The sequence below is a fragment of the Montipora capricornis genome, chromosome 6 (assembly GCF_036669925.1).
Source record: "Montipora capricornis isolate CH-2021 chromosome 6, ASM3666992v2, whole genome shotgun sequence".
Lineage (NCBI taxonomy): Eukaryota > Metazoa > Cnidaria > Anthozoa > Scleractinia > Acroporidae > Montipora > Montipora capricornis.
The window spans coordinates 73,110,254-73,123,159 of NC_090888.1; the positions used below are offsets into that span (position 1 = coordinate 73,110,254).

The window sequence follows — 12,906 nt, forward strand, 5'->3', positions numbered from 1 at the left end:
CTTATTTTGAAAATACGATAAAGGAAATAGTGGCATTTCGGTGAAAGTAACTTTTGTGTCTTTTCTCAATGAATCATTACGTTCGTGTTTGCTTAGTCTGAAAGTATGAAATACCTCCCGATGGGGATCATATATCGTGAGGGGACAAGAATCACCAAACGTTCGAAGTCTTTGAAAGAATGGTATTTATTCAACGTTGGCAAAAAGTGAAGATAAAAGAAATTGGTTTGAGAGAGGATAAATGCATTCTGGAACAGTGCATTGTGTTTTTCATGTATTATGGATTGTTTCTTCATGGGTTTGTTGAAATGAAACTTGAATGTCATCACTCCACTCAAAAGACCACTTTTATCTGCCGACCTGTACGTGCCCATGCCTCATTAATTTTTATAAATTACTCAAAAAGTGTGAGGAAATTTTTTCTAAAAAAAGAAACCTATTCTAATTTGCACATATATGTTTGTAAGCAAGTGCTAGACTCAAAAATATCCAATGAGTTACCCGCTTCTTTTTCCAGTTCACTCTGGAAAATGCCAGATCATTTTACTAATGAACGGGGAACCTCGCAGAGGGCAAGGGGCTAACATTATCTGTGTTAATAAGGCCGTAGCTAAAAATTTTTGACTGGGGGGGGGGGGGGGCAATAAAGCAAGGTCTGAAGAAATGCTTTTTCAGAAAATTTTGAAATGAATGCAGAGGTATGAAATGCTAATAAATCAAAAGTAAACATTAATCCTGCCAGGTAAGTCTGGGATTTCTCCAATTGGATTTCCTACTAAAAGCTTTCCTACTTCAAAGTTAATTATGGCCTAGAATCGACGAATCGACGAATCGACGATATAGTTACTCAGGGAACTCAGTTAAAACAAAGCCAGGTTTGTTCACTTCTGCCAGTTTTGTTTCATCTGGTGAATCACCTCAGGTTCTGGTATGTAATCCGTCCCACGATGAATAAGGAGCATCCCTAAGCCACTCAAGCGTTCCTCATTCATTGTAGACCAGTTCCACAACTTCAGACGCCTCAGAGCAGAAAGAAACACTTCCCACTGGGGTAGTAAGAAGAATGGTAAGGATCTTGTGAATGGCTGGAAATATCTGAGGGTTGCAAACAGCTAAGGCTGAATTTTCAGTTGCAGGCCGCTCTTCAAAGGAAATGTTTTCAAAGTACTTTTTCCACTTTTGAATTTCTACTGAGAAATAGGAGAATTCCTACATAGTGAGGAATTTCCTGTAATATTTGAGAATTTCAATTTGATCATGGGTATCAATGTTCATTGCCATCGACAGTCTGTCTGCAATAATTAAACCTTGATGATGTTGTGAAAATCTGGAGTCGACTTCTTGGACCACATGGTCAACAAACGGAAAGAACACATTGACTTTGTAGTAGTCACTTATAGTCTGGTCCTGCAATAGCACGATGCTACTGTACGTTGGCAGCACATGGTTTTGTTACAGTGTTGCCAACAGCCTGAGCAATCACTTCAATCTGCACCCACAGGGTTTTCCATAACTCATCTGTTCTGTTGTCTTGAATGCATGCTTTTTAAATGTGAATATCTTTGTAAGCTTCGCTTAGGTTGCAGTCTATCACCTGCAGAGTCTGTGTAGCACATGCAAAAAGGCTGAGAACAGCTTGTGTTACTACAAGAGCAATGATAAACTGTGAATCATTCAAGACACGAACGTGTGCACGCGCTTCATTTTGCGCGTCTCCTCTACTACAGTCTGCTATCCTTTCCAGTGCTTGAATTATGGAACAATACTTCGGTAACAAAGCTGAGAGAGCTGTAACTATGGCAATCCAGCGGGTTGCACAAAACTTTGGAACACTGCTTGCATACGACCCGTGCTGAATAGCATCAAAAGTAATCGGATAACGCTTCATTGCTTTCCTCAGAGACTTTCAGCAGCTCCATAAGATCATCCTCTGCATCTACACCAGTTTCTTCCAAAATAATGCGCTTTCTCTTTGCACTTTCAAGAAACCAAGTAATCCTACCCACATTATCAAAAAGAGTTTTGGATCACTTTGACGCAGCTAGATGAAAGTGCCAAGCTAAGAACATGTGACCTGCAATGGACATATGTTGTATTTCGATACTCTGCCGCTATCTTAGCTTGCACACCGTTTATAGGTGAGCTCATAATGGCGGCACCATCGTACCCTTGCCCAACTAAATATTATAGATTAGGACCCCATTCCCTTAAAGAGTCAAGAATATTTCTTGCAATTTTCTCTGCATCCAGACTTGTAAGTTTCAGAAAGCCAAGAAACTCTTCGCATACTTCACAATTCTTGTTCACAAAACGTGCACAGATACTAAGTTGTTCAATCTACATCTGAACAGTCTTGAGTTTCATCTGCCATCACACTCCAATACTTTGCAATTTCTTGAACAATTCTTGCCCTGATTTTGTTTTCGCACAAAGATATCATCTCGTTCTGTATTATGCGTTGGGTTGTGCAAATTTCAAATATTGTGCTAGATCGTCATCTGTTTTGGCTCTCCAAATAAGAAAAAAACTGAAATTGCCATCCTCTTCATTTTGTTTTGCGTCCCAGTTTCCTCTGAATGCGATGCCCCAAAGCTAAGATAAGCTAAGGTCGATTATGGACAAGATACCTTTCCTCCTGCGAATTTGTTCCTCAGCAACCTGCTCTGTAATTTTGGATGCTATATCATTTCCTGGTTTGAGATTTTTTAACCAGTTTAAGGCTCTCTCTTCAGCCATTTGATGCTGGGCACTGAGCATGTGGTTATCAAGTGCATTTTCCTTAACTCCAGGGGCTTTTTTCAGTTCTTAAATCCTGTCTTTACAAATGGAGTGTCTGAATTTTCTTTGCAAAAACAAACACAGTAGCAACAAAAAATAGTATTGTTTTGAACACTGTAACATATCCACGGCCAAGAGTCCATCCATGAAATTTGAAAACGCCTACCACATGTGACAGGAAACTTTAATTCAGCAGAAGGAGTAAAATGATCTGTTAGGAGGTTGATCATTGTCTGATGTGTTAATGTTAAACAAGCCTTTGCAGGATCATTTGGATCACTGTAAGAAACTGGAACGGCTGCTGTTTTTCCGTGGAACTCATTCGGGTGTTGATTGTCACTCTTTTCAACTACGTGACTTGCTTTTTCTGTCCCGTCAGCAGATTTTACTGAGGCATCGTCTCTGAAAATTCAGTTTAACATTTAACTTTGCTTGACAACTTAAGTTTGTATTTCTGTTGATGCACGGCATTCTAATTTTAGAAAACCCAAACTTAACAGTGGTAAAACGTGAACTGGTTATTGTAACTTTGAAGTCAGTTAGCCCGAGCAAAAATAATACCTTGTACCACTAAATCTACTTGGAAATCACAGGATTAAAATATTACAAGGCTTTTCAATAATGGCATGTGAACTGCGTCCGGAAGGATGGTACAGTGTCTGGCGTTCTCTGCTGACTTAAATAGCGCTGTGTTATTGCAGTGACATACCTTGTTCTTTTGCTTGTTTCCTGGAAAAGTGATGTTATCTTGGTCTGGATTAGATGCGGTCCCTTTGCAGGACTTGAATTCATGTTTACCTATATCTCAACACTTTATCATTATACCTGAGAAAGGTCTCGAGAGACTTTCTTGTATATTTCAGGGTATTTATACCAAATACATGAGAAACTATAGGAAGTGGAAATGATGTATGGCATTCGAATATTGCTGCCCCCTTCTCCCCTCTTTCATAAAGACAAGCGATCGGTTGTGAAAAGTTTCTAACTAACAAGGTAATTTCAGCAAATTTCAACTTTTCTGCTCAAAACTTCAGAAAAAGAATTTTTTTTCCAAAATATTTTTGGGGGAGGGGGGGGGGGGGCAACTGTCCTCCTTGCCCCTTTCCTAGCTACGGCCTGGGTTAATGCTACATATAAAAGCTGTCCTGGTCAACTCATCAATGAGCCACCTTTAAGGGGCTTTAATAGGAGTTAAGCAAGTATGTGTGAAAAGGGAGTAATTATCATAAGAAAGTGTGGCATAAGTATTTTATTACTGGGTTGCCTATGGCAAACCCAGTCAAGGTCTGCGTTTAGTTTGTTTGTTTTCTTTTTTTCTTTTTTTTATTATTTTTTTTTTCCGTGTTGGCAAAAGTCTTGCCTGTCACTTCCCTGGTAAGTGGTGTCTTTGTGCATACAGCCTTCTGCGCGTATTTTCTTAGGATCGAGAGGGTAGTGGAACTGAGTAGATTTCTCTGGTGGACACAGTAGCATCATTAACTTAGCCTGCAATGGCGTCGAAAGTCATGTAACGCGAATGGCGTTTTAGTGGATCCTTAAACAAAAAATACCCTTATGGAGCTCAATAATGGAAAGTCAGCAGGAAGGGTTCACAGGCCTGTTGGAAGCGTGCTTGAGTTTCAACAAAATGAGCCCCAAAATCAGTGAAAACTTGTGACGCAGATGAATAATAAAGTAGCTGCTATTTCCAAAATGATGGAATTACCTGGTGATAAATAACGGCGTACGCGTCTTGGAGAGTAAATTTTGACTTTGCATAAACAAGAGTTGGGCGATTGTGGTCTTTGTTTTGACTTCGCTCATTTCATTTCAAACTTTATAACACTTGACGGAAAAAGAAACTTACAAAAACCCGGTATCTTGCCATCATTTGACACAGATGCTTCACTGTTTGGCGAGTAAACATGCCAGGGTAACTTAATCACGGCGCCCGCTGAATTCCGGCCATGTCACTTTCGATTTTGCAATTTACTTAAACGTAGCAAAAATCTCCCAAAATGTTTGTCGCTGATCGTAACTTTTTATATTCTATATTCACGGTTCAAAATTAATGTTGTTTTCATGTGGTAAATATTAGCTAATATTTTATTCTCGATCGACCGTCCCAGAAACTTCCTTCTGCTCTTTCTAAAAACTGTGTATCAATAGTTATTTGCTTTTTCATCAATATTTGTTTTGCATAAAGCAAGCTAACAAAATCTGTACCTTGCTGTGTTCGCATTTGTTAGCGTTAATAGTATTTTCGGTCAGATGCTTCTGTGTTTTATGAGGGGTTTATTGTTTTGGTCTCCCATCCTAACACTAACCCCATAGAACAGGGCTTGACTCCAGTGAAATTTAGTATTATAAAGCTGTCAGATGCTCAGAGGGCACACTTGTGGTGAAACGAAGTTGTGAGGGAACTTGAAGATTATCAACATGTCAGCCCAGAAGCCAATGTTTCTCGCTTCTCTTTTATTTGTTATTCTTCAAAGACTGGAATGCTGTATTTCAATACCACACAATTCAGTGTCTTCTGATTTTCTGTAGCATGTACCTCAGGCAACCCAGTGTATGCTTCACGGAAGCATCTCGTTGCTAATGGGATCAGGTTCTCAAGAAACTATTATAGTGCTGCATCAGCGGATGAGTTATGAATGGAAAGTTGAGTGTATCCAGTCAGTCGAAACAACCCGCCAAAGGAAAAAAGCTCTTGTCAAACTACACCATTTTATACAAATTAAAGTACCCTGTAGAATTGATGTGTAGAAATGTTTGGTATAATTACATGTATGTTGAAGCATGTTTTCATTGTCCTGCAACTGATTTCTTTTTAGTTGACTGCTGAGCGTAACATGACCGTGAGGGAGCTGGTTTCTGGAATTTGCCAGGAGTACAACTTGTCTAACTATCAAGTTCGTACTCTTCCTGAAAAGACTTTGCTAAACCTTGAAGCCAATGCAACGACTGTGGAGAATGCAGAAATTGCCATTGAGGATGTGGAAAAAGTGTTGTCAAATTTTCAGCTTGATAATCTTCATTCTAGTAAGTTTAAAGGGTATGTTTATGCCCCAGGGTGGGGACTCCAATATAAAAAGGGGAGGGATGCTCGTCTGAAATTTTAGGAGATCAATGGAGATCAATCTGGACATGGCCCAGGCTTTTTTTGACCCCTAAAAGAGACCATATTAAAACACGGACATATCAAAAATATAGTACTGTGACTTTTAAAGATGGCAAGGACATTATCATCTGCTACTTGGCACCTATGTGAATAAATATAGCACTGTAAATATACACTTTCATATTTCTTCGTGCGTAATCCTAAAGGAGACCCTTCATGGCTATATATGACTGCGTTTTTCCCAGAACACCCCAAGTGAGACCAAAATAATTTCAAAATTTACACCCCTAAGCGAGACGGCAATCCCTCCCCTTTTTATATGGGGTTCCCCCCATCCCCGGGTTTATGTATATGAGTGAGGTAAGATGACTGCGAATGCTGTTTTTCTCATCCATCTATCCCTCTCTGTCACTCAATGTTTTTTAATTTGTTGCTTTTGAAATTTCCACTGCGCTTTACTTTGCAAAGATACCATTTTAACAGTCCTTACTCATCTCCGACTAAACTAGTGATCCCCTTTTCCTCCAGGATCCTGCGCTACATCTACCCCTCCCATCCACAGTAAGTTTGTTTACACTATTATTGGGTTTGCCCAAAAAAAGTTCAGGATTAGACTATTTATGGCATGGTTACAACTAAACTTTGAAAAAGATTTCAAGTAAAACCTATAGGTTTCTGTTTCGGGGGTATCATCCCATTTTAATTGCTCAAAATACCGGTAACTTATCCCAGCTGTTAGGGCCATGTTGTTTTACTGTTATGGATCACTAAATAAATTAACCAAGTTTAATGGTCTACTTTGCAGTTAAGGATTCGAGACTTCGCTGTGTAAAAGAGTTGGCGTATGCAGAGGAAATTTACAATGAATGTTTGAAGAGCCTGTTTGAATTGTATGCTGAGCCTCTGCGGTATGTTTCCAACTTGTTTTTTTTTCTTTATTTGTGCACATTTAATAGTTAAACCTGTTTTTTTGTCTGTTGATTAACGAAGCTCAGAGGGTTTCTTAAATTATAGCTGAGTGATGAATTATTTGACAGTCATGATGTTTATTTTTGTGAAACTAGGAGCAAAATTTCCCGAGCCGAGCACCACACTTTGTTTGCCACGTTGGAGCCAATCTGTTCATTGAATGCTTCTCTGTATCAGAAGGTCAGTCTGTGGGGTACGTAGGTTGGGGACATTTGCCACTAAGTAAACAAAAGTGTAAACAAAACCTGAAAATAATGGTAATAGAGAAGAATAGATAACAGAATAGAATAGAATAGATTCCTAGTAAATGTGACAAACTTTGGCAATTAAATGTTTACAGTCATAAGGAAGACTGTACGGAATGTCAAACTTTGGCTGCCATTTTTTCATACCAGAGCCATTCTTGGCTTCTGCTACAGCTTGAAATTCAAAAAGGGCAAGATGGGCTAATTTGAATGAAAAATGAACATCAAAATGCTGCTGTGTGGCATAAGATGTATTAGCGGTAATTACATTTATTATTTTTGGGTAAATTCTTAGCAATATACAGTAAGTAGCTTTTTATCTCAAGGTTAGCAAAATGAAGAGGGTTGGTAGGCAAGATTGCCCTGCCCCATTCAACTGGTGCCCTCAGCACTCACTTTTGCCTGGCAGTTCAACACTGGGACACCTCTGTTAACCTTTCCGGCGCTTCATTAATGCTATTAGAATTTTCAGAATTCTTGTGGGGAAAATGCCACTTGGCCTCGGTTTTCAAAAGGTGGATAACGCTGCCCACCGAATAAATAACTATCCACCATATAAACACTAGCAAAACCAATTGAGTTATCTAAAATAATTAAAATAATGAAATAATTCAAATACACATTGGGTTTTCCCCTCAAAATGTCACAGTTTGTAGTGCAGAGTTTCGTGACCTTGCTGAGGTTACCCAGGAGGAAATAAAAGAATTTTCGAGGAAACCACTATCTAAATCTTGTGAACTTGATCCTCTACGCCCAGTAGTTTTGAAAGGCTGTCTTACCGTACTACTTCCTACTATTACAAAGATTATCAATCTGTCTTTATCGACCGCTATTATGCCCGATGGTCTGAAGGTTGCTATACTATTGCCCATACTGAAGAAATCTGATGCTGACTTTGAACACTTTCAAAATTTTTGCCCTATTTCGAACTCGAGTTTCAGTCTGCATGTAAGAACTTTCACTCCACCAAGACAGCTTTGGTAAGGGTCCAGAATGACATCCTGTGTGCTATCAACAACAATGAGTCTGTTATACTTCTCTCATTGGACTTGTCTGCAACCTTTAACCCTTTAAGCCCCGAGGGGTTCCCCATTGACGAGTAAAATCGTCTGGCGTTAGACAGAGTAAAATCTATAAGTGCCATTTGGCACTATCGGGGCTGAAAGGGTTAAACGGGGACATAGTTTTTTGATGCTGCTAGCTTAACCCTTTAAGCCCCGAGGGGTTCCCCATTGACGAGTAAAATCGTCTGGCGTTAGACAGAGTAAAATCTATAAGTGCCATTTGGCACTATCGGGGCTGAAAGGGTTAAGACTGTGGCTCACTCGAAACTGTTGTCAAGACTGCGTGACCGCTTCGGAGTAAATGGTACTGCACTTGCATGGTTTGAGTCCTACCTGACGGTGCACAAGCAGTTTGTACAGGTCAATGACTGTAAGTCAACACAGCGCTTTCTAGAACGCGGTGTACTCCAGGAATCTGTTCTGGGCCCTTTATCTCCTCTAGACATCACCCATTGCCAATATCAAGCTCCACAAGTTACGGTATCATTTATACGCTGATTATACCCAGCTGTATAATTATGTCTTTAATAACTGACTGTAGCTATGATCTCTCATTGGCTAAGTATTGTGTTGAATGCTGTGTCAATGACTTTGATTGCTGTTTATCCAAGTGGGTGATGAGAAGATCCAACCCAAATGTTCTGCCTGAAATTTGGTGGTGATTATAGATCAGTGTCTCGATTTAACCGATCATGTTAAAAAAATCTGCGTTTCCTTTCATTATCTTTGAAGGAACATTGCCTCAATTAGGGATTACTTATTAGTGAAGATACCTCTGAAATTTTAGTACATGCATTTATTAGTTCTTAACTCGATAACTGTAACTCTTTGTTACATGGTCTTCCTAAACACCTCTTAAAGAGGTTAAGGTCAGTAAAAAACACTGCTGCACGCATTGTTACATTATCTTGACCATATCACTCCTATTATGTTCGAACTTCATTGGCTTCTGCTAAGTTATCGTATACATTTTAAAATTCTACTCTTAGTGTGCAAATGTCTTAATGGCTTGACACCAACTTACCTGTATGAACTTTTACACTACAGTAATAGTCCACTTCATTCTAGTTCTCAGAATTTTTTAGCCGTGCCTAAATCTAGGTTAAAGACATGTGGTAACAGGGTTTTTTCTGCAGTTGCTCCTAAGTTATGGAATCAATTGCCTCCTGAACCCAGGGGTGTTACCTCTGTAAACCAGTTTAGGATGCAGTTGAAGACATACTTATATAAATTGGCTTATGATGTTTGATTTTAGTAGTTTAGCTAATTTTTTTATATCTTACAATAGCTTTTAACTGTGTGTTTTTGTAGTTGTTACCATATTATTGTACAGCGCTTTGAGAAATCAGCGGGTACCACGCTTTATAAGTGTTATTATTATTATTATTTTAAACAATTAAAATAGTATGATGGGGTGCGTGAGCATAACCCATTGACTATAGTGAAAACTTAGTATAAGAATATAAACTTAAACTTTAAATTATATATAAAAATCAGCACTAACCTATAGGATCTCTAAAATCTAAAATGGTAGATATAAAATCTTTAAAATTCTCTCAAATATATAACTGATTCGTCTGTCAATAAATTCCTTGATGATTAATGGACTGGAAAATATTGAAGGAAGGACGTTAATAAATGGAGAGCGTGTTCATTGTTCATGCTACAACTTTAAAAGTGCGAGAGATTTTAATGTTCCCGAGATTGCAGCCTTCTGCATGTTATGGAGAACTCCCTTACTCCTAACCAACTCCTTCAGCTCGACTTCTAAGTCTCGACACCATTCCCCTAATATGTTTATCATGATATTATATTGTTTCACTTCATATCCTTGGTACGTCTGCTTTATTTTCCAGCGAAGAAGTCTGTATTTCGTGGTTTCTCCTTCTTTTTCTCTCGATTTGTAACCCATGGGCAACTCATCTCCAGCGTGATGACTCTCTTTGACAAGTGGTTGATAATGTGTGCCTCCACTCTGTTGGCTCTAACTTTTTGGTGCTCCGCGAATAGGGGGACATCACAGAATGCTTGTGCATTGTTCGACTCATACAATGGTTTCGGTTTCAATGGCGAGTACCAAGAGCACTGACTCTACATGGCTTAAGACTTGCAAAATCTCGAAGAAAAGGATCTTCAGGGCTGCATTATGTCGGGAAATGTACTTGTTTGGTGCAAGGGCAGTACAACCAGCCAGGACATGGGCGACACTTTCAGGAGCCTTACATAGCCTGCACATCACCTCGCCCGTCATGTCCGTGTTAGTTTTCTGGCAGGCATACAGCCTCGCACGTAGGTAATAACTGTTCGTAGAGCTCAAACATCCCCGCCACTGCATGTGTTGGGCATTGTTTCCAACCACTGAGCCACCAGAAACATTGATCGAAATTAAGGCTCTTGTCTTCCCTTCTCATGGAGATTAGTTTCCCCTGCCAGTTCTGTTTGTGTACCGCTTCCCATGTCTTCTGTGCCAAACCCCTTCTCAGCTCTGCCTTCAGTTTCTCTTTATCACCTCTTCACTATCATGCTTTATGCAAGTGGGGTTTGGGTACTTAAGCTGCATACCTGGCTGCCTCTTTAACTAAAGAGCTATGACCTAACTCTTCTGCTCTCTCTTCAAACTCGCGGACCATCGCCATCGCTTGGTCACCATTTCTATATAGCTTCACTTCTGCCTTTATCTTCGTCACTTTGTACTCCTCCTCGATCGATCGCAGACCTCTACCTCCCTTCTCTCTTGGCATGTCTAGAATGCCAGTTTGAACCACTGGGATGTTTACCACCATTCTTAACAACAACTATCTTGCGAGCTTCTCTATCTAACTTTTTAAGCTCTGTCACCGGCCATTGTTGTGTCCACATTAGGTAGCCTAACGCTGGTAATGCAAATTGGTTGGAGGCTGTTACCTGGTTGTGATCAGACAAGGGACTCGACCAGATGATAGACATTCTTCGGAGAAACTCCTTAGCTGCGCACTCCAGTGACATCCTTTCCTCTTGCCTCACGGACTCTAAGACACCCAAGAACTTGTACTGATTGCCCTCTTTGAGGTCGGAAATACACATGCTCTCATCTACCCTTAGCCCCAAGGCATCTTGGGTATTGGTATGTACCCCCCTCTGTACATGAGCGACTGCACACTTTTTGGGGTTCCACTGCAGTCCGACATCTTCCATCGCCCTCTTGGTTGATTCCATAACACGATTTAGTTTACTCTCTGAAGACGCAAAGATCTTTAAATTGTCGATGTATAGAAGGTCTGTTACCTTTACGCTGATGTGCTTAGATAGTTTATAGCCCTTACTGGCACTGATCTTCCAGGCGATTGGGTTCAAGCAAACCGTGAAGAGCCTGGGACAGGAGCGTCCCCCTGGGGTAAACCTTTGAGAAACCTGATTGGCTCAGATGTCTCGCGTCCTTGCTTTGTAGTCGCTGCCACTCTTGTGTTCCAGCTCTTGCTTAACTTCTCTACTGTCCTTGACAACCGAACAGGGAATCTATGCAGGATCATCATCTCCTCCTATCAACCATGGTCTACTGAGTCGTACGCCTTCTTGACGTCAATCCACGGCATGCTCAGGTTATGCTTTCGCCGGTGACAATCCAAGGTTACAGTTCTGTTAATCAGTAAATGGTCTTTAGTTCTGCTTCATCCTGCACGTGCGCCCCTCTGGGCCCCGTCCATTAAACCATGCATTTCTAGATGTTTATTCATAGGTCCTAACGGGCGCGACGTAGATCTCTCACATTGCCCACCTACTTTTCCAACTTTGCTGCTTGATGACGTCTGCATATGCTTTCTCCTCCCACAGATCTTTCATTATCTTCATGTAACCTTGCTTCCAGCCATTATTTGAACGTGGTAGTTTTTTTGCATTTGCTAATAGTAACGCTTTCTTCTTGCACTCCAACAAATCTTTCTTCATTGTCTCACTACATTTCTTCCTTCCTTTTGATCGTTGTTGGCTTTCACCTTCCGCTGTTTTTATCATAATGGATATAACGGCTTCTAGCCGAGCTTGTAAAAAAATCGTCTAACGTAACGCAGAAACAAAATTCACTCGTTTGGAGACACCAAATTGCCCCGCAAGAAACCACAAGGTAGTCCACAAGTTTTTAAACTCTCTATATGTATAGTGGCGCTCCAAACTCTGCTGGCTTTCGATAAATCCTGAACTTTTCGCGCGAGGCGAAGCAGCACATCTTACTTACTTGCCCCATTATTATTATTATTATTCATTATTATTATTATTATTATTATTATTATTTTATTATTATTATTGTTATCTAGGATATTAAATCTGCAAACTCAATTGATGATTTTAAACGCAAACTTGAAACATTTCTTTTTTAGCAAGCTTATGAATCATGATGTTTTTAATTGTTGTCTAGTTTTGATTTCAATTTCTTGTGCTTATTTTTATTTTTTAGTTTTATCTAATTCTTGTAAATAGCGCCTTTGAATCTTGTAGAAAAGGTGCTATATAAATGGATTATTATTATTATTATTAGGATAGCGCGGATTCACCCTTTGAACAACTGGGGCCAGATTAGTGGCTTTTGTATGGACAATTTCTTTACCCAGTTGTCATGACCACTGACCAACCACTGATTGGTTAACTTAGTTGTTTGAGTATCAAGCCACGGTAAAGGAGGTCATAGGTTCGAAATGCTTGTCAGACTGACACTTAGAGTGAGCAAAAGCCCTGCCTTTTTGAAAATGGTCGGTATTTTTTCTAGTATAAGGAC

The 12,906-nt window shown here is 39.9% G+C and overlaps 1 protein-coding gene across 1 annotated transcript in view; it reads left to right on the top strand.

Moving 5' to 3' along the window:
• LOC138054488 (uncharacterized) overlaps positions 1-12,906 on the top strand; it is a 58,303-nt gene that overhangs the window by 1,733 nt on the left and 43,664 nt on the right. The window contains 3 exon segments of the mRNA XM_068900940.1: positions 5,595-5,802; positions 6,687-6,789; positions 6,946-7,030. Of these exon segments, the coding sequence (XP_068757041.1) occupies positions 5,595-5,802; positions 6,687-6,789; positions 6,946-7,030 (396 nt within the window).